Consider the following 23,851-nt stretch of genomic DNA (forward strand, 5'->3'; position numbering starts at 1 on the left):
GAACATTTAGCTGTATAGTTATAGGTTTAAACATGAAATCGTAAGATTGGGTGCCTAATGCCAAAATCTGGAGTCTTTTGTTTTAGATTAGTCGACTCATTTTTATTCCTCATTTTATTCCAAAAAGCTTTAAATTTCATCCCTCATTGCCACAGTGAATCTCTCAAAGTCTCACATGTTCTAAAATAAAATAAGATCTCAGTCTAGACTTTTGGAAAACAACGGCTCTGACTCAGACTGAAATCATGATAAGCATGTATTGGCTAATTTTTTATACAGGCCTGGTTTCACAGAAAAGGCTTAGATTAAGCCACTATTAGGCCTTAGATCAATTAGGACATTTAAGTATATTTTATAAACGTGTCTTAGAAGAAATACAAATAAAAACATTGTTTGTTTAAGTGTTTTAAAGAAGTCTTAAATAATTGACTGCAGTGGCGCCGAATTACAATTAGCATTGCGTAATGCAAAGCATATTTGCATCACATAAAAATATGCAATCACGCCAACATTTAAATTTACTTTTAAGAATGTGGTATAGCCTATTTAAAATGATTGTACAATGCGAAAATAACTTAAAAGTGAAAATTGTTTAATTTGCTCACCTGACCTGGCCAAAATATGAATTGTGGCGATGAGATGCTTAAACAGTATGTTAAATCTCATTGCATTCCATGCACGAGCTGGAATGAGACGGAAAAAAGTGTCCAGACGCGTCACACGTATGGATGCTTTGTTAGCCGAATGCGTTTGATAAAGGTAGGGAAAAACACCAACGCACTGACATAAAAGTTCAGTATTCCCAAGGTAGGGCGCGTGCATTCATTGCCAGGGCTGAGGACCTGCCTCTTTATCAGCCCAATGAGCGCGACAGAGGGGAGGCTCTTCCCACCAAACACCTCTCGTCCATCTCTCCTCACTCCTCCACTCAGCGAGCGGGCTTGCCGGAGCTCACCGACACCCTGTCAACGCCAAGCCACTAAACTCTACGGATCCTAATTTTTCCCAACCGCGTCTGTCAACTTATTCTCCTTATTATTTTCTTGACTATATTCATTTGACAGATAATTTGCAAAAAAGACAAGTACCAGCAATATTGCGAAACAAGTCACGTCTTTTTATTTTCCTTCTCTGATATGTTCTATCCCCTGTGAATGACATGGAACGAACGTCCGGATGATATACAGTAAGTACTAAAGACTTATTAACAGGCGGAGGACAGGTTTTACACAGTGTGTTGTTTGGCGGAAGGCGCGTGCATTTTTACTCGCATGAAATACTGGATGTTTCGTTTGATGCTGTTTGCGCTACAGTGATTGATCCGAAAGCGAGACAGATTGACAGCCTGCTGACCAGACCATAAGCTCCCGTTGCCCATCATTTGTTTTGCATCGTTCAGGAATGTCGTGCATCGAATTAATTGTGTTCACTTTACAGAAGAACGTGGTCTGCGAACGTCTTGGTTAATCAACTTGGTCAACTCGTCGTGCCATGTGTGTTTTGCAGTTCTCTACTGCTTCTAGAGTATAATTTTCTGCTTTTAAGTATCGGAATCATGCGACTCATTCGAAAGAGGCAGAAAGCGACCATAAATATAGTAAAGCGACTTTTTTTTTTTGAGGAGCTGTCCACTCCTGGTGGTGCTGAAACCGCCAGTGATTTAAGCATCGTCTTTGCTCGCCGAGTCTCTATATGGTGTTAGAGTGCAATAAAGCTTTACTGCTCGCTGAAGTTACTCTGTGGAAGGAAGACTAAGCGGTGCATGTTTCAAATGTGTGGCTTGCTTACTTGCAAACAGGTCAATTATTTTAATTAATTGTGTGCACAACTCTTTCAGAAAACAAACATGTACTTGTCTGCTGTGTACTGCATTAAAGACTGAATTTATCTTAACCTTCTTACTGGTGCCTATTGATGCCTGGGAACATATGAAATAATAGATAACAGAGTTCTCCGGAGGGTGCTGCTTGAAACCATTCAGCTAAATAATCCGGTTTAGTGAAATGCAGATTATGATTTTTGTATGGTCAACCAAGCAAGAAAAAAAAGGACTTGCTGTTTGTATTTGAATTGAAATCAAGTGTATGAACAAATTATAGCAAAAAAAAAAAAGTGTAAGTACAGACTGTCTTCTTATAAGCATTGCAGAGTAAATTGTTAAAAATAGTTATATCATGTTATGTTTTCAGATATATAAATCGAGTTTTTTTTTTTTTTATCATTCTGCAAACTCTAAATTATACCGTATTGTGGTAATATGTCAAGGGCATTGAAAGCAATTGGTTTTGGGAAATGAAAGCAGCTCATGAGCATGATGAGATACTGTTTTTCTTATACCCTGTGATTTTCAAGCATTTATACTTTATGCTGCAGTCATGTGTCGGAAATTATTTTCTTTTTATACCTCAAAATTACTGTAGGATGACTGTTTTCACATAACAAGCATTGCAATCTGAAACATTAATTGGCTTGATTTTATAGTTCCTATACGTTTCCAATAGCTTATGTTTGCGTTGTACTATATACTCCTATAGAAGACAGATGTGCTCTGACTTGTTTATTTGGCATTCTGATGTCATATCAAACTGACCTTGAGACTTCACTCCTCAAGCTTGTCAGTTTTATTTACATGCACTTCCTGTAAGTCTGCATTTGTCTCTCCCCTCTAGATCTCTTACATTGATGAACCAACTAATGGATGTCACATTTTGCAGCGCACCTTCCTTCTCTGTGTTCTGGAGACAGATCAGAGTACATCCGTGACCCTCCTCACAACATGAACTCAACCTGGGGGATACGTAGAACAAAAGAGTAACCATTCAGCTGTTTGTCAGCTGGTCAACCCCTGAATTTTGGAGGGGAAGCAAAAGAAAAAAAAGGCTAAAAGAAAATATTACAAAAATGCTAAAACGAGGAGAGGAGATGCAGCGAGATCTATGGACTTCTCTCCTGCTAGTATGGATTACTTGTGTGCCGTACTCTTCCATGGCTTCGTTAAACAATCAGTCACAAAGTTTACAAACGGCATCAGCCATGATCCCGCGAAACCGGCCAAGCGAAGGACAAAGAATCCTCAGTCGTGCCAAGAGAGGATGGGTTTGGAATCAAATGTTTGTGTTGGAGGAGTTCTCTGGACCCGATCCAATTCTGGTTGGCAGGGTGAGTAGTCTAATTGTCGGCTGAATATTAAGCTTACTTATCATGTGGAAACATTAATTCTGCTGCCTCAATGCCTTTTCGTTTGACATTTTGTGAAGGAGCAATAATTGCCGTGAAGAAGAGGGCAAGGTTGGCATTGCTGACTCTCGCACACTTTCCATCTTTTACAGTTCAATTAGGAGAATACAGCTCTGGATGCTAATTTATGCATGGTGTTGTATTTCACAGTCTGAGAAAGTTCTACAATGCATATAGTATGAAGGGTTGCCCCAAATATAATTTTATAGCTGTAATGTTCAGCATGCTGCGTGCATATGTGTGTATGCAGAGAGGTGAAGTGGTATGGAGATAATTAGGGGATAGGAGAGTGACCTGGCACCGGACCTGTGCAGAGAGCTCTGAGTCCTGAGAGGACTGCAGTATGAGCAGGCCAAAGCAGCTTGTTCACAGATCACTGCAAGCGTGAACCTCGGGAGCCCAACCTGGCACGATGCTTGTCCAACCACTTGCACATTACCGTAGCCAACAAGACAATGCTCGTTCCTCAAAATATAATTTAGTTTTTTCTTCAAACAAGATGAATCTTTCATATTACTACCTTTCATTGAGAACACATTTTTATAAGGTTGATTTGACCTTTCATAGTAATTAGTTGTTAATCGAAAATTCTCTTAAGACATCATTTTTATTATATATATATATATATATATATATATATATATATATATATATATATATATATATATATAATAGTTATAAGTTATATATATATATATATATATATATATAGTTATAATTTTATTTATTTATTTTTCTAATTAAAACAACTTTTAATAAAAATAAATAAATAAGTTTTCTGTAAGGTTGCATTAGCTTCACTGCACCAAATGAACACCATCTCCACCATCAGTGAGGTGGAAAATAACATCCTTTGTGTGTCCAAAATTTGGCAGGACCTCAGCTAATTAAGGCCTCTCGCTTGGATTCTCTACTGTTTCTGCCCTCCCCCCTCCTGTCACTCAGGCATGTGAATAAAACATGTGCTCTCATGTGGCCTTTACACCTGTGTTTTCCCAATATCGGCTTGACACAAAAAAGTCCTTAAGAGCAGCATACATTTTTCAAGAGCTGCAATTAAGCAGCCTTTGTTGGATTCTGCCGTAGCTTTTGATCAGCAGAAATGCATAAACAAACACAACAAATGGGCCCCCCGTGATGATCTCCAAGGTATAAGGGCAAATGAATATGATGCTTTCAGACTGACACTTTCACAATGCTATAGGGCTCTCTGTGTGTGATGGAGACTGCTGGGAGCGCTCAAACGGTGATGTGCTGTTCTGCTCTTCTCTAATGTGTTGTGCTGTATTTAAGGTCATGGAGTATTGTATTTTTGCCGGTGAACAGAATGATTGCCTGTAGGAGGACAATGCATGGAGAGTGGAGGTGAATGGTTGGACATAAGGGGTGCAGTCTGTACTCTGCTTCATTGGTTGGTCCAGTATTGATTGAGCTTCATTTTTATTGCTGTTTTTTTTTTTTTTTTTTTTTTTTTTTTAACAAACCACAAGGTTAAGTGCTCAAGAGAATGGCTTGCAGAGCTTAGATAAGTTCCATGTTGCAGCGAGATAGGAAGCCATGCTGTTAGAAGAGATTGAACGCTGCTCCTCTCTCTCACCGCCTCACTCCATCACCTAAGATCTGCAATCCTCCCTCACTCTGTCTCTCTAATTAAAAAATGAATCAAATAAAGAGTGGGAGGTGTGTGATTCAAATGGGTCATTCGAATCAGCATGTTTTTTTTTCTCCTTTTCCTGCCATCTCTGCCAGGCATGTGGTTGTGGGCTGATTACCGAGGAACCTCAGGCCGAGATTACACTCATTTCATCCTTTAGCTTTTATTACGTGTCGGTCTGATGTTTAATTATACACCCGGCTCCTGTCTTGTCAGTGCCCGAACTCCCCTTGAGCACCAGCTGCCAGTCGGAGGAGACGATTAGCATACGTGTAGAAGTGGGCATGGCAGGGCTAAGAGAGACAGTAGAGGGAGAGGGAGAGGGAGAGAGAGAGAGAGAGAGAGAGAGAGAGAGAGAGAGAGAGAGAGAGAGAGAGAGAGAGAGAGAGAGAGACTGAGGAAGGGAGAGGAAGAGTTAGCTACGGTAGATGACAGCACGCTTCTCACTGTTTCACATGGTCTCGGTGGTCTCAGTGGTCTGACTCACTGGAAATACAGCTCACCATCACCTGGTTCTGAAAGGTGCGGCAAACACACGCCAAACTCCTTTAACAAGACTGTAGGTGGTTGTGGATATATAGGGGAATCCAGGGCTAGCTGTCACACTCTTTACTCTAATAGTAATTCTAAGGGTTTGTTTGAAAGTCAATTTCTGTGTAGACACTTACACTACCGTTCAAAAGTTTGTGGTCGGTAATATTTTTAACATGTTTTTGAAAGACGTCTTCTAAGTCTGCCTTTATTTGGTGAAAAAAAATACAGTAAAAACAGTAACATTGTGACAGATTATAACAATAAGTATAATAAAAAATGTATATTTATTCATGTGATTGCAAAGCTGAATTTTCAGCAGCCATTACTCCATTCTTCAATGTCACATGATCCTTCAGAGATCATTCTAATATGCTGATTTGCTGCTCAAGAAATAATTGTTTCAGAAACCGTGGTAAAAAAAAAAAAAAAAAATGGTTTGATATATAGAAAACAGTAGACATTTTCTGTAACAAGTCTATGCTGTCACTTTTGATATAATGCCACCTTGCTCAATAAAAGTTTGTGTAAAAGTAAGTTGTGTACCTACCTAGTCTAAATTTGGTACACCTTGCGGTACACATTAGTACACTACATGCGGTAAGTTTTAATAACCTTCCATTAAACAGACTTTTTAGTAAAATGAATCAGAAACAGTTCAAATGTAATAAATCTAAAATATGTTTTTGGCCATCAAAAATCATTTCTAATATTTGTCACATTTAAAACACATTTATTTGTATGAATTTTGGTTTGTAGGATACAATTTGCAAAAATTATATGTAATCTATTTTGCGTAATTGGACTATTATGTCAAAACCATACTGAGAAATAGCACTGCATCCCAGTGTAACAAATAGCCCCGGTCTACTGTTTTGCATTCATAAGCTTTAACCACAAATAAATTATTTCGGACATGAAACAAAATGACCACTGTATTATTTAGCTATAAATCCATTATATCCTTAATATATGGATTGCACATGGGATTTCTAACTAAGTTGTAGTTGTATTACATTTGAATGCAGGACATTTTTATATAAACACTCATAACAGTGATGGGCAGAGCAGAACAAATTGTAGTCTTTGCCCAACAAAGAGTGACATGGATGTGTCTACTTAAAGTATTGTCAGTTTTATTACAGCATATGCCAGTTAGATGCTATCTCACACATGGCTTTGTTCCCCCTCTTTTAGCTGCAGCGTGTTTTGATGGCTAATCACAATGGACATCATTATTTTCTTTGGAGTGCAGATGTACTCTACACAAATGAATAGCACTGCTGTGTGATGTCTTGTCTTACCATGATGTGCTCTTATCAGTGATGGGATTATGTGTGTTTGTAGCATAAAGAGAATGGATAATATGTGATTCGTATTTAGAAATCCGAGCTAAAGAACAAGATCACTGGGAATGAATACAAGAGAATGGCATTGATTCTTTATTCACAAAAGAAAAGGTGTCTGTGGATATTTGTTTGCTTTAAAGGAGGGAATGACAACACTTGATAGATAGTGTGCATGAACTGGAAAGCCATCAGCCAGACTTTAGACATTCCCTGTTACTTTTATTATTTATTATAGAAAGATATATCAAGAAATTGTGCTTTGCTCAAGCAAAGTTGATTTGACACATGTCTTCTTTATGCTGATGTCCAGTGTACTGTGAAGCTGATTTCAGCATTAAAGCCAGAATAACTGCTCATTCTATGATTTTGGGACATTTTTTTTTTTAAGGGGGAGGGAGGAAATTAAAGGGACATTTACCAGCACAGATTTGGCCTACATAAAGGCATGCCTCCATTTTGAGTTTAAACCCATATTATTATCTCTCATTTTCTCCATTCAACACAAATTAAGCAATAATGCATCCATGTAAATAAGCGTATGAGCACAGTATTATTCTCCAACGCTTCATTAAATGCGAGCCTACAACTTAACCCTGAAATATTCATTATGTTATTATTAATTACATTACAATATTAAATATGAATAACTTTGCTATCAAATATTAATTAGTAGCGCTCTGTCATTTTGTAATGAAAGCCAGAGTGGATTAGTTTCACTGAGCACAATGACTGGAGCTAAGAAGGGATATAAATCTAACGTTGGTCCGCGTTAAAGCTACACTTCTCTACTTCCAAAATAAAATAGCCGTTTTACAGTCGAGGGACACTGTAGAAATGCTGGTTTCTAAAAATGCTTTAGTGGCATTTGTAAGTGTGCCCTATAGCTATGGAGAAAAGAAAAATATTGTGACAGTTTGAATGTAAGGTGCCGTGAATCCCTGAAACGGACAATCGATTCATGTTCTCTGTGCTGCCTTTGATGGGATTTGCTGTTAACTGCCACTTTGTTTTTTTGCTACCATGACACATTGCTGGGAATCCACTGAAACTGTCCCAACTGTTTTACTCCTTCTTTTACAAGGAGAGATAATCTCTGTGGAAAACAATATCTCAATGATTGTTTCAGAAGATTTCTTGATGAAGCTATGGTTGATCACAACAAGTACGACCTTTTGTATTGCTACAATCGTAATATATGCGCACAATGAGCAGTTCTCTGGTTCATTCGCTCCTGGTCACAGTCTGTACTGAGTGGTGCAAGTTAGACCACAGAACAGTACTTGCCCTGTTCAACCTTCTTGACACCTCATGAATTATCTATATTCCTCCCACTGATCCACTCTGGAGAGTTACAGCTCTAACTCTCAGCTGTTTTGCTCCGTGTTTCTGGTGCTCTGAAAAATGCTACAGCTTCTCACTTTCAGGTAACTGAACCTGTTTACCAGTCACCTAGCCTCAGACTGCATGCCTACGAACCACCCACAGACATTTTGCATCTGATGCATGTTGAATACAAATCTGGAAAGCACTTTATCAAGTAAATTATATCCCGATTGGATGATGTTACACAACTTGTGAGAGTAAGGTCACAGAGGTGTATGTGTGTGTGTGTGTGTGTGTGTGTGTGTGTGTGTGTGTGTGTGTGTGTGTGTGTATGTTTTAATCAGTTCTTTTGGAAACAAAAACATACAAATATAGTAAGTGATTATGAAGATTAAATAATCATGGATTTGCTTGTTTGAGACTTTGAGTTTTGCGTGAGACAATTAAAATAGACATTCACACTTGAAACTACATATTCTGGATTGATGTATTGATGTGATAAGATGTATTAGACTAGCATTTGGAAAAGTATTTCTATTTTGTTGTGGTTATAGATATAGCTATTCATAAGTCTGACTAACTTCATCTGTTAACTCCTTTTTGGCTCTTACCTTTTTTATTATTGAATGTATTGTTCACCCCAAAAATGAAAACTGTAATTTACTCATCTTCATGTCATTCCAAACCTGTATGATAAAAAAAAAAAAAAAATTATAAAAAAAAAAAAATTTTGTTCTGCATAACACAAAAGAAGATATTTTGAAAAACCATTGACTTCCATAGCATGGAAATGTCTCTAAATTGTGTTCTTCCATGTTTCTCAGTAGAAAGAAAGTAATACAGGTTTGGAACGACATGAGGGTGAGTCAATTATGACGCCATTTTAATTTGTGTTTGAGCCATCCCTTTAAGATGTGATGTGTCAGTATTTGTATTGACCTGAAAATTGCTCTTTAGCTTCTCTCTTTAATGTTTGGTGTGATAATCTTAAAGTGATCATAAATGTTACAAGATTATAACCAGTGGGTCCAGGATACTGCTGTGAAGTATGAGCCGGTCCTTCCATTCCATTACATGCTTATGGTGCATCACACAACTTCATTCCTTGCTTCTATCAGACGAGGGGATTTTTAGAAGATCAAAGGTCCACCTCCTGATCCCCTCACGATTTACCCCTGCCAACACACAGTCTGATCTGAGACTGTCTTGTGTGTTAATCTGCATTTGCTCAGGTTAGGAAGGAGGCAGCGCAGGTTGTAATGGATATCGAGCAGTTGCGTGTGATTGAAGGCCCGGCGAGTGGGCACTAACGGGGGTATTAGTGGACTTATCAGTAACCGAAGTAATGAGATGCTGATCATCACCACTGGCCACTGCATCCATCTGAAGCTCTTGATCTGACCTGTGATTGGGATTGTGTCATCGGTGATGCAGAAGGAGAGATGAATGGATTGTCTTCTGTTTTGAACTTTGTACCACTTTTATGGATAGGGCTGGTGAAGATAGGACAGGTAATGACAATGTGATCTCATTAGTAATCACAGGTATTCACATTTTATAGACACAGTCTTCAGTGTCACGTAATCAGAACTCATTCTAATTTGCTGAATTTCTTTTTGTTATCGATGTTGAAAACAGTTGTGCTACTTAATATTGTTGTGAAAACAGTTGTACTTTTTTTCTGGATTATTTGACAGCATTATAATTTTGTTTGCTGTTACTTTAATCAGTTTAATTGTTGCTGAATTAAAATATAAAAAAAAAATATATATAAAAAAAAAAAGACAAATATTTTATTCACACATTTTGTTTTTAAATGTTCTGTTTCTACAGCTGTGCATACTCTTATTCTTAGATGCTGTCGATATGTCCAGTATTAAACTGTATATCCAATTGTATAAACATGTATGTATAAATGGTACAAATACCTACAAATACTAATTAGATCAAGCTGTAAATAATGAGGGCAGCAGGATTGGACTATGACGAAGTGAAAGCCTAGATACAAATTAATATTGTGTGCATGAGCTTAACCACTGACCAACTCCTGTTCTGTTTTACTGTTATCAAAATAAATATATCAAAGTGGTTTACATATCAGTGCAATATTATCAATAAACATCCAAGAATCCTTGAACACAAGTTAGAGCTTCTCTTTTTCTCATTGCCTCACCATTAAATTTAGCACAATTTGTTCTGTACTTTCTATTTCATGCCTCTTATTCAATGTGTTATTTCACCCAAGAGCTGTGGGTCCTGCGGGCCTTTAAAGCCATTGTACCATTGCTAGGTGAGCTGAGCAAAGTCTGTTGTCTCTCTGTCTATCTCAGTGTCTCTCTCTCTCCGCACAGTGCTGTAATAAAACACCAGAACCCTGCACAGCGTCCAGCTGAGCTGTGGGATCACATTAACACCTCTCGGACCAGCCCGACAGCTTGTCTATAGCTCTGTGTTGTTGTCTTCGTCCCCATTAATAAGGTCTGCTTGTATATGTGTGTGTGTGTGTGTGTGTGTGTGTACTTGTCTACCTGTCTAATAGGGGACCTTGGTGCCGTTACACACTCACCAACAGGGGACCACCGAGCCAAGTGGGCTAATTTTTCAAGTCCCCTGTTGGTCATGCTTTAAAACAAGTTAAAAATCAAGCAAAAAAAAAAAAAAAAAAAAAAACGTTATGGTGAAGTTCTTTACATTTTTGACCAAGTGGGGACCTACGTGTGTGTGTGTGTTTAAGTCAATACTCAGCAGCCCCCCTGTAGGCTGGAGCAGGAACTGTAATGTGTGTGTGTGTGTGTGTGTGTGCGTGCGATTGCTACATGTGTCTGAAAAGATTTAACTTGACAGAAGAGCATTTCTTGAGCTATAAGCATTTTCCATTACAACACAAGGTCACTGTACAATCGCAATTACAGACAAAAGGCCTTTTCCATCTGCCTTTCAGCAGGTGCTCTTGAATCATTAAATATGTATACTGGCCAGCATTTAAATAAATAACTGCTGGCATTTTATTTCTCTCTCCGATTGCCATGTCTTAATACCCCTCGCAGCATCTCTGCTCTCTCTTTCTCGCTCTCTCTCTCTCTCTCTCTCTCTCTCTCTCTCTCTCTCTCTCTCTCACACACACACACACACACAAACACACACAGAACATATGATATACAGCTCCAGGAGGTGTAATGAGCCAGTGTGGCAGAGGTGTGACAACACCAGAGCACCTTTGCAGTGACTTATAGGGTCTGGTCGCGGCGAGAGTTGTTTGAGGTGTAAATCCCACATCCCTCGGTGGTAACAAGAACACAAACAAACATAGGCACACTTTGTCCCTCTGCTCTGAATCCTCTTCCTAAGTGACACCAGGGTTTGGGATGAGGAATCTGCATGCCGTCCTCATCTGTCCTCCTCGGGATGTTGTGGGAATCCACAATGAACGCTGTGTAAACCGTTTTTTTTTGTTGTTTTTTTGCTGCGTGGAAGAGGCAGGAGCGAGCACGGTCTTATAGTCTCGCCAATGAGGAAAAGTGAGATTACACGGGCGGAAAAAAAGCCAGACTCAACCAACTGTACACGGAGACAATTTTATTCACGCTGTCAGGTAATGGCAGCGCGTATACTGAATATCCACAGCCATCCTTTCTGCTCATCTCTGTTCATTAAGTGAAAAGATATCATCTGTACAAAGGCCGCCCACCTCGATTCTTACAGGCGAGGAAGAAAATCCATACATCGACAAACCTTTTATAACCGTCTTTCTCTGTGGGCCAGATAGTCACATGCTTTTTGATGCCTTGCTTTAACCTCAAAGGCTGTGGTGGATTCTATCTCATTTATGCTGTTTGATTAAATTTGTGCATGCTCAGGTTTGAACAAAACATCTTAGGTCAAGTATTATAGCCTCCTTTAGAGGAGTTATGAGACACTGATCGTGATCTGGCCTTGAACAGGATGGTGGAGACGGCCTATACCCTCCTGGGTACTTCACATACCTGATGTTACCTTTGTTTGCCAGCAGTCTCTGGGTTTTGGCTGTTGAGAGAACGTGGAGGTGGTGCATGTAGCTGCTAAATGAAGGCTTTTGGCAGAGCGCCTTGAACTCTGCGTGGACTAATCACTGGAATTAAGTAGTTAACCTTTACTGTGTCGCCTGGGCTCAATCTTTCACTGCTAAAGCGTGTTATATGGCCCTTTCACTCAGCGCTGTGAGAACCTCTGTATCACACTGTTTACTGTAGTCAACTCGCTATACAAACTGACCGAAGGTATTATGAATGATTATTTATTTAGTTTGTTCTTCTTATTTATTTTATTTTTTTATTATTTATTTTTTCTCTAAGTCATTGCTGGAATGAGCATTTTGAAATATTCATGAAATATTTCATTCATTTTAATTAATGAAATATTTGATGGAATGAACTGAATGGAGCAGAACACAACTTAGAACTCACATCTAGAAGGAGAATTCTAGAAAGCAAATTCTAGTCAGAATGTCATAAATACATGGTTGCATGTGACATAGTACATTCCTAAACAGTCTTATCAATCACTGGAGACTTAACACTGCCATTTAAAAGTTTTGGTGTTAGTAAGCTATTTAACATGTTTGACAAGAGACATTAACAAGTCGCTTGTGCTCACCAAAGCAATTGAAAACATTAAATCAATAATATTGTGATAGATTTTTTTTAAACAATTGAATAAAACTGTTTTATTTCAATATATTTTACAAATTCCTGTGATTGCAAAGCTGAATTTTCAGCATCATTACTCCAGTATTCAGTGCCACATGATCATTGTTCAGAAATCATTCTAATATGCTAATTTGTTGCTCAAGAAATAATGTTGAAAATTGTTATTAATGTTCAATGTTGCTTCCTAATTTTTTTTTTTTTTTTTTTGAAACTGTGATACATTTTGTTCAGGATTGAATGAATAGAACCTTCAAAAGAACAGCATTTATTTGAAATGGAAATCTGTTGTAAGATTATAGATTTGTATTGTCACTTTTGATCGTTTTTTCACAAAAATATCCATTTAAATTTAATATTGCACACTTTCACTTGTTTTCAATTCAGCAACACTTACAGGTTGCATTTTATGTTGATATATCTTTAGTATATTTTATATAGGCTATCCTTTAAATGTTATTAAACATGCCATGTTTGATCTGTTACAGGACATTATTGCCTGCTAAAATGTTATTTTCATAGACTAAAATTATATGTAATATCTGTCAGAATAAAATGGACTATAATTAACGAATAAATAATGACTACATTTTATGAGGCTTTTTAATTAAGACAGAGAAAAAAACGAAGAAAAAAAAACGAAGAAGAAGAAAAACCACTAGTTATAGCTCTGCTTAAAAAAAAAAAGTAAACTAAAAAGAAAAATTCCCACTCAGTTCTGTTGGATTAAATCTGACCAGAACAAAACCGAACTACATGTAACTGCTCTCTTGCTGAGAGCACGTGGTTTAGTTTAAGCTCTGGCAGCTAGGCTAATTTCTCCATCATTTTCGGATTGCAATTATTCAATCCTGATTACTTTAACACTTGATTATAATTATTTAAACCTTCTAATTGCTCACTGGTATAGTCATTGTGGGCTGCTAAGTCATCATCCAGTGAGTCAGTGGATGCTTGGCAGGGCTGAGCAGCTCGCTTCGGCAGACGGCACCCTGCGTCAGGGGAACTGCAGGCGGAAGGGCTTATCCCAGGCTCCCTCATCCCATGAAAAGCCTAGGAGCCAAACTGGGAAGATAGAGTAATCTTGTTGAAAATGGATGTCGCTATTGTGCTTTTTGATGTGTAGTTGGCCGCATGGTTAACTGGGAGCAAACGTGGGCAGGCGAGGTGTAGACAATGGGAGCGGGTGGGAGGAGAGTCCTATTTCGAGATCTTTAAAAACAGCCACCATTCACTGCTGCCTGCCCGAGCTCCAAAATAACAACAAAAGAGGAAGTAAACCCCTTCTTCCGGTACATTCTGGCATTGTTGGACCTCCTGTTGTTGATGTCAGTTACTGCTTGCCAGCCATTTTGAGAAGAACAAAAAGTAACCATGGTGAATCGATTGCCCCCGGTTGTCTCAGTGACACACCTGCGAGATTGTCTGGGAGCCAGTAAAGTGTGGCACTGACCTTTATTGAAAATTAACTCTTTTCGTTTAATGATACAGCTTGAGAGAGCTGGAAAATAACCCAGAAAGTAAGCAAAGACCTTGTGTGACGTGCTTGTGCACGTGAATCAATAATCAGCATGTGATATATTGTTTCACGCCATTGTGATTCTGTGTAAATTAAGCCTCTTTTGTGCTGCATTAAAAAGTCTGCGTAAACACAGTATATTGTCCTGCTTTTATGCAGATTGTACAGCATGTAGATCAGCGATTCTCAACCAGGGGTCCAGGACCCAGTATAGGGGGCCTTAGCAAACTGGGCCTCAAGATGACTTAAGTCAAGATGATGTAGTCAATCATTTTATTCCTTAAGACTCAACTTCAATCAACACGAACAGGGTTTTTTTTTTTTTTTTTTTTTTTTTTTTTTTTACTGTGAAGAAATGTTTTACTCATGCCTTAAAATAGCTTAAATGTAAGTCTAAACCCTTGTTTCATATACGTGGATTCATGAAAATGCAAATGAGCTCCACCTCCACTCAACCGCACGAGCTAAGAGATCCACTCGCTTAACTTTACTGTAGAAAATGCTGCAAAATGGCAAGTGGAAATACTGGTTTAATTCAGCCATATATGTTTGATACAGAAACTGATTCAGAAGAAGTGGAGAGTGAATTATACAGGGTCGTCAAGCTCTTTACAACGTCGGACACATAACAGTAATTAATATGATTAGCCTTTTGCTTGACTACTTTATCAAACAGCTAATAATGTTATAAAAACCATGATCCTATTCGCCATCTCAGTCAAACAGCTGCTTTCCAAAAATCAACATCCTTAGAAACGCTTTGAACAACTTAGAACATCAGTAGAGAAAGTCATATAGTTCATCATAACATCATAATATACATCATATACATAATTCACCCGCTATATTGCTAAATGTACATGATTTTTCATATCAACAGAAAAATATGCAGGGATAACCGCTGGCTTCTCTTGAGACTCTCCTGCTTCACAGCACAGTAATGATGTGCTAAAACCTGCCCGCATGTTGACATGATTGGTTACAACATACATTTTTTGTGACGTAGAGACTTTACAGTTTTTAAGACTGTCTTTGGTTCACTGCAGTTTTTAAGGAGAACTTACTCAGCAATGGAGTTGACTTAGGAATTAGCACATGGCTTGTCTTAAAGCATATTAAAAACACCACAGACATATAAACAACATTACAATTTTGAACTTATTTCAAATAAGATAGTGGTTACTTAAAATCTTAAAATGCCATGTGTAAATGCATTTTTATCATTTACTATTTATGCAAAGCTCTATAATAATTACACATTTTGAGTAAATTTTTTGTAAAAAATGTTATTGTTAATACGTATCTACCAAATCATGAGTGACTGGAAGAGTCATATAAATTAATCGGTAAAGAAGAGTGGGAACCCTGAGGAACATGCAGCGCTTAAAGAAATGTTATTTTAATTTTGTTAATTATAGTTATTTAAATTATTTAATTAATTTAAAGAAAGTAGGCCCATACATTAATATGTTTTGAAATCAAAACTCGGGCCGGGGAGCTATTGAATATTGTGGAGGGCAATGGGTGGTCTTGGACAGTAGGTTCTACAGAAATTGTTAAATGCATGCAGGTTTGTATCAACATGAGGATGTGTAAAAAAAAAAAAAAGAAAAAAAAGGGGTGGACCATCCCTTTGACAATAAAATAGTCTCATAACGCTGCATATAATCAGGCCATATGCCATTATGCACACATACACGCGCTCGCTCACACACATATCAGTCGCAAATGACTTTTCTCACATCTCCATCCCGACAATGTCCAAACATGATCCATTCTAGTCTAGCCATCCTAAAAAATACTGATTAAATCCAACAAAACGAAGCAAATCTCGTCACAGATCCTGTTGTAATAGTAAAAGGTTTTAACATGTTAATGCGCTGGGTGGATTTTGCAGACAACATTTCATCTAATTTCAATTCCACTTTTCCTCTTCTTGGCATTGAGAGGTTGCATGAAAAATTCAAGCCGTTATAATATGAGATCCAGATGAATCATGAATCCTTAATGGCTATCAGGCTTGTATAGGCCGGCCTCTGGAATTACACTCAAAGAATGATGACTTTCTTTGTACTGGGTCAGTTGCCTGTGTCTTTGTATATATGTGTGTGAGGAGTATTGTAGTGTGAGGAACAGAACAAGGTCCTCTGTTGTGCCGTTCATGCAGATGTGAGCTTACACCTGCATGCTATAGAGACAGAGAAAAGAATTGGAGACACACTACTCCACATGTATCGTTTTTTTGTCTTAAAGGTAGGCCTACAATATGTATGATTTTTGTAAAAACCACTTGTACAGTGTTATATATTTTGTTCAATTGCGTACTTACATTATCCTAAATATTTACAAGAATTAGTCAATTCAGAGAAATTCACGATTGCATATAGTGCCCGTCCCTTGTCACTTGTCGCCTGTCAATGACGTAATATTTGCGTTATCCCTGGTTTCCACTTGTACTGCCATAGTAACCATGGAAACAGATGTGGACAACTGCATAATGTCTAGTGGCACACTGTTGTTGTTGTTTCGTTCAAACATTAAAGACCATGGAAAGCAGACTTTGGGACAAAAGGATAAATAAAACGAGGATAAATGTTGGCGTGGCGTTTTCGAGATGCCGAGAGCTTCCCGACAAACTTCGTCTTGACAGAGATGCCACTCTTGCATGTGCTTTATTAGACAGGTGAGCAGATGTAAATAAGACAAATCGATGTTATATAGCTCAACATGATGAAATATTATATGATCAGTTTGTTTTTCTAATGTTGATCTAGCTCACTGCTAGTCTCATACAGCCAAACAAACTAACACATAGAATAGCATTATAACTTTCAACACACTCAAATGCAGTTTAGTATAGTGTAGACCAAGTGAAACAGCGCTGCGTTACCTCACAATTTTAATTCGTCAAATAAACTGACCTTTATTTAGTATTTCAGCACTTGCTGGCAAGTTAGTTCGGTAGAATGAAATGTCCTCATTCCTTTATATTCCCGGGACTCGCGTGTGGCGCTGATATCTGTCTCTCATTAGCAATCGTGCCCTGCTTCATACCACAGTCCTGTTAAAAAACATGAATGTATTCACTCATCCATAAACATTATTTCCCCCATAAACATTATTAAATCCATCGGCATGACGAAAAGTTCCATGATTCCACGCTCATTCACTTAGTCATCAAAGACTTTGTTATTGTTTTGAAGAGGTTAGCGTCCCTTAGCGGCAAAAAAATACATATTGTACATTTCAAGTTTATTAGCTTGTGCTGCTGTAGTGGATGTGTATGATGGTGTGAAAAAGATATATAAAGGAAGTGTGGTCTCTCTCTCTCTCTCTCTCTCTCTCTCTCTCTCTCTCTCTCTCTCTCTCACCTCCTACACTAATGTGTCAAAAAACAGAGATGTCAAAATCATTAGTATCTATGATTACTGTTATTTAGGACTTTCCAATAATCACATTTTCTATTGAGTTGCCAAACTGATTGGTTACAACATTTAACAAAAACGGTTTTCTGAAAGAACACACACACGTGGCATGGCGTTGAGACACATTGTGCAATTTCTCCAGATGGTGTATGATTTCCTCAGTGTTAGAGAGCTATCGGCATTTTCAAAATGATATTGGGTATCTGTTGTATGTCCTTGCTACAGGAAATTCATATGTGTTCAGAGTGCAAATGTTTAAATGATCATGTTCTTTGACTGCCTTCCTTTTTTATTATAGCATGCTCTCAGGCAAACACAAACACATACGTAAAGCCTGACGTGCAATCACACAGGAACATGAACACATAAGTGGAGACAGACTGTGCGCCGGAAATTCTTGGCCAATAACACATCTGTGATGTCATGCCAAACATTACAGGTGCTCACATTACAAATGCAAGGTCACTGTCGTGCTGCCGCTGTGTATTTTTATCTATGTGGAGGAAGCTGAAAACAACATGTCAGGTAGTCTTTCTCATGCTCGGCTAGCTGTATGGCTCAATATTTTCAAAATCCTGAAACTAAGAACACTTAGTCAAAGGGGATGACCAGGCTAGCCAATTGCGCTCCTGCAGATCGATGCAATCTCACATTGCCATGTTTCAGCCCATTTGTCTGTGTCTCTCAGACACTTTTAGAAACGTTCCAGGGCATGTTTCTCCAGTTCAAGAAGGCATTGCGGTGTGTTGTTTTTCCTCCAGACCTTAACCGCGGACTGCAGTTAAATGGGAATGTAAGTTTTGCTTATCAGTCGGTTGTGGGCGTGCCGTGTCTGCTTGCCAGAAATCTATCTCAGAGACGACCCGCCCGTGTGCATGACCTTGTTCTTTTGTTAACGCATAGAGTTTTCATAAATACCGTGCTGATATCGCAGGCTTGATAATTACTGCGTTCCTTCACACCCGGCCTCTTTTATTAGTTTCCTGACAATGGGCTACATCGCTGCAGGGCCAAAACAACTCACTCCCCCCTGCCTCCTCTTAGGGACACTGACGCCCCCTCCCTTGACATCTGAATATTGGTAATAAAGCAAAGAACACATGATTTTAAAATATCACTCTCAGAGCTTAGTTTGAAAAACATCATCCTTTTAAGCACTACAGACATTGGGTCTCATTCACTTATATAATACGCACATGTAATTTTGTGCAAATCCCCACAAAGATGGTAATATCCGAAATCCTTGTCCTTGTGGGGACATTTTGTGATCTCCATGAGGAAAACATGACTTTGTCTGAATATGTAAAAATGTTGAACGTTTTCTGTGATGGGTAGGTTTAGGGGTAGGGTTAGTGTAAGGGATATTGTTTTTTTATTAAGTAGAAATCATGATTTAGCAAATGATTACATTTATTTGGATCTAGGATTACATTTAGAACTAACTGAAACACATTCACGCAAATTACGGAACCCTGGTGAACCTTAGAACATGTGAGAAACAGTTATTTTAGAGTAAATTGTAATAATATTTCACAATATTACAGATTTGTTTCTGTATTTTTGATAAAGAAATGCAGCCCTGTTGTGCAGAAGGACATCTTTTAAAATATTTAAAACGTCTTACCGACCCCAAACTTTTGAACTGTAGTATAGATTTTAAAAGTAAATAAGGAAGTTATGCTACATCTTATTGCAAACATGATCTGCAGTATATTTGAATCTAGACCTCTATAGGTGTTAATTATGTTTTACAACCTGTATGCACAATATTTATAAACATTTGAGCAAGGAGACAGTTACATGTGCACTTCTTGAATCCATCCATCCAACCTTTTTTTTTTCTTTTTTTTTTTTTTTTGCCACACATTTGTAATTATTAATAATGAATGAGATAGAATTATGTCCTTCAAATTTGTGTGACTGTTCATACATAATGGAGAACTACAGTTAGCTCTGAATCTGCAGGCTTATTCATTTACTTATCATTCAAAAAAAAAAAAAAACCCGGAAAAAAAAAGAAAAAAGAAACACTTTATTTATTTCCCTATACATACAAAATAAAATGTGATTTTTATTTATTTTTTTCAGCAAAATGTAAAAGTATGTTGTTTAGAAAAAGAAAATACATTTTAGCAGCATCACTCTATATGCTCTGTCCTTGCCTATATACTTGAATCGGTAATAAGCCTATCAGGTGAATATGATGGAGAAATGACGAGGAGGAAAAGGAGATTACAGCAGTGATGCTCATGCTGTTGGAAGGGCCTGTACACATGTTATTGGATTTTTTGGGGTCTCTTGCCAGGAGTTTGTCCTTGTCAATACAGATCACACTCTATAGGTCAGACTCTGGGGAATAGGTCACAATGTGGTTTGATCTGAATGAAGAGAGAGAGAGAGAGAGAGAGAGAGAGAGAGAGAGAGAGAGAGAGAGAGAGAGAGAGAGAGAGAGAGAGAGAGAGAGAGAGAGAGAGAGCTGCTCCTCTCAATGTATTATATATAGCAACACTTTATAATGGAAAACTAACTTTTATTTTATATCACATGTGTGAGTGATATCAGTGCTTGGTGATAAGGACACATCCTGTGTGCAGGAGTACAATCTGGACCCAAAGAGGGTGGATGGCGATGGGAACTAACTACTTACGTGTGAGAGGGGCTGAGTTGGATGTGTCTGTTAGGGAACATAATTACTACTAATGACCATTAGGAGTTCAGTTTTCACCCTCCAGGGATTGGTGAAAGGGCTTTCGCCTTATCAGTTGATTAGTGCAAATCGAGGAGGCCGGATCCAGCATGTTAAGTAAACTGGACTGAGAAGTGTAGCATTATCTGGGGAAGACTAATGGAGCAGCGCAGAGTTCATCCTGAGCTAATGTGAGCCCGCATATACGGAACCACTTACAGATAATATCAAACATGTAACCACCTCCCCATCCCACCCCAAACACCACACATCCTCGGATCCACCACACACATCACTTTCCTTATTACTAGGGTTGCAAAATTCCGGGAATTTTCAAGGCTGGAAACTTTCCATGGGAATTAACAGGAATATATGGGAATTAACGGGAGTTAATTGGAATAAACTGGGAATTTGCAAAAGAGGAGAGATTGCTCGGGAGATTGGTATGGTAATAGAGATTGGCATTCTAATAGTTATGGCAGTGTTAATGTAGTTTGGTCTTGGTGGAATAGATCTGCTATGCTGCTGCTGCAGCTGCTGCTCCACATGTAACATACATGGTTTAACACCCGTAGCAGATCTATACAGGTGGAGCTGGGCAAGGTGGAGGGTTTCTGAAAGTGTGCTGCATACTGCTACCAGCAACACCGCAGTATTTGTTTGAATGTTGAGTCGCAGCTCATTGGACACTGATGCAACAGCAACCAATCAACCAACCAAACTATCAAGTAGCACAACTGTTTCCAACATTGTATCAAATCAGCATATTAGAATGATTTCTGAAGGATCAGGTGACACTGAAATAAATAACATGTGCATAACAATTGCTGCTATAAAAATACATTTTACATACTAAATTAGAATTAATTGGAGAATATCAATATGCAAAAAATATATATAACTAACAACAACATGTTTATATTTATGTTTTGTTTATGATACAGTTTATATACATTTCCACAAATTCCCAATTAATTCCCATAAATTCTCTAAAATTTCTGTTAAGTTTCCAACTTGGAATATTTGCAAAATTTAGTTTCTGCAAATTTACCGGATATTTTCCGCCCCTTTGCCCCTACTTATTACACAGCTCTGTGAAATATTTGATTCTGATTGGTCGTTCACAACATCCGATGGGATGTTATTCCCCATTAACAACTGCTAAAAACGAATAACACAGGCTCATCCGGGTATCTGTCACTGAAGTCGGCGCTATAGGATTGCTAGTAATGTAGTTGTTGTTTTTTGTTGGTTTTTTTGCTAGGAACGTTCTTTCCTCGTGGAAGTTTTGTGTTTCATGAGCTAATAAAATATTAAAACTCCGTCAAATCAATATTTTGTTATTTTGTACAGTTGTTTAATTAGGCCTATGTTATCCGGTATGGCGGACTCGCTCTCTCTTGTTTCAAATGCAGCTGCTGCCATTTTGCGACTATTGTTTTGTACACTGTAATGGATTATAAGACAACAAACAGGATTGTTAAAACCAGATTTTAAAACCGTTTCATCAAATCAATATATCTTATCCCCATAATTATTTATGTGGCGAAATGCTGTGTGGTTTGACTACTTTATCCCTTAAATGTCCGTCTGGTTTTAACTTGTCAACCGTCAACAGTTTATTCCGCTGAAGCTTTACGTTTAAAGAGCTAATAAAATCAGATCAATATTTCATGTGTCATTTCATATTCCTCCGTATTGCATCGGGGTCCTGATCACCCTATTGGGGTTTATTCTGCGATAACAACCGGCTGGATGTACATTATCCCTTACTCATAACGCTGCTCATGTTGCTTTTCCACTAGCCCTGCTTAATTTCATATGCAAATGAACCATATATATATATATATATACAGTTCATATTTCTTTCTTCTTGGATTTGGCCTCTTGTGAAGGAAATTACAGTCAAAGCAATTAGTTGTTGATGGAGCAGTATCGCAGAAAAGATCACATGAGGTACACACAGGACCACTTTTGATGTGTTCTGATTAATCCATAATTGGACAAGGGCTGGGAGGGATAAGACCATGTCATACACGCCTGGACATGTTCTCTCGCCTCTGGTATGCTAATGGCGTAGGTTTAGCATAAACCATATAATCGTGTTTACTGGGTAAACTCACATTCAATTTCAGGCCGAGCGGAATGATGGAGATTGAGAGATGAAAGTGGGTGGATGATGAATAATCTTGTGCGTCACATGCACCGCAGATAACTTATCAGACATTTATTGATTATTCAATATTTGTACTCATCAATCCTTATTTTGAATTATTATATCTTTAAAAAGACAGGAGGTAATTATCAGTTTCATATTGATTGCCATATAAACCAAGCTGTGAGATCCTGTTAAACAAACATTGTATATTAGTTGAGAGTCCTTGTTAAACAAATATCTCAGATTGGCTTATACTGTAGATATACACAAACCCCATAATTACTCATTGAAAAGACAAATTGAAGCAGACCCATATGATGATGCATCTTCTGCTGTACATGTGCGAATAATAAACCAGCAGCTGTATTGTAAATATGTAGGCTTGTACTGAATGAAAAGACAGCAGGTGGTTTATTGTCCTAAAACTTTATGTCTGTGCTCTCATCCATGCGTCGGATAGAAACATGGCATGTTAAAAAAAACAAAACAAAAAACAAATGAATGCCTCTGTACTGTAGTACAGTTATATTGAGAATGCTATTTGGAATTAGTCTTTGGAATACAGACGCATTATTATAAAGTAATACAGAAGGTGTTTTGGGTCATATATATATATATATATATATATATATATATATATATATATATATATATATAGTTTAATGGCCCTACTTGTTTGATTAAATCATCAAAATATGAGGAAAATATTTTAGATGTTTTAAATATTTTAACTTTTAAAAACAACCACTAAACCACTTTGTTTATCTGACAAAAATATTTGGCAAAAAAAGGTTTTATTTGACTATGCAAAAAAACAAAAAATGCATAGAAAAAACAAAAAGCTCAGAGGAAATAAGCACACATTGACTACAACATAATCAGTTATTAATATTCCGGATCTCTCAAGCACAACTATGCTTACACAATCTTTAAAAAAAAAATTATAATATTTAAATAAAGGGTGAATATGTAAATGTTCCTTGGCCGGACATCATTTTGGCCACTACTGTACATAATATTACATTCTTTATCCCTTCTGGACTAGCATGTGTGTCATCCTGCCCAAACCATAAATGGAGAGCAACAAAGAAAGGGAATACAAATTGGTGTGTGCAAAACATCTTGCTTTGAACGGGAAAATAAAAAGCCAATTAAATGTACTGTTCACCCAAAATTAAAGTAATGTCAGCATTTACTCACCCTCATGCCTTTCTAAGCATCAGGAAAATAGCAGATTCTGCTATAAATAACTCCTATAGTATTTCATGAAAGAAAGGAAGTCATACA

General features: G+C 37.7%; 1 protein-coding gene across 2 annotated transcripts in view; it reads left to right on the forward strand.

The window, feature by feature from the left end:
- The first annotated feature begins 942 nt into the window (after positions 1–942).
- cdh8 (cadherin 8) overlaps positions 943–23,851 on the forward strand; it is a 406,841-nt gene continuing 383,932 nt past the window's right edge. For both annotated transcript variants that reach the window (XR_014203789.1, XM_082162158.1), the window contains exons 1-2: positions 943–1,186; positions 2,670–3,159. Coding sequence is in view for 1 of the 2 variants with exons in the window: in XM_082162158.1 (XP_082018284.1) it covers positions 2,902–3,159 (258 nt within the window). In the remaining variant the exon portion in view is untranslated. The remainder of the gene's footprint in view (positions 1,187–2,669; positions 3,160–23,851) is intronic.

This window comes from Leuciscus leuciscus, assembly GCF_965113295.1.
Source record: "Leuciscus leuciscus genome assembly, chromosome: 2".
In the NCBI taxonomy this organism is placed as follows: domain Eukaryota; kingdom Metazoa; phylum Chordata; class Actinopteri; order Cypriniformes; family Leuciscidae; genus Leuciscus; species Leuciscus leuciscus.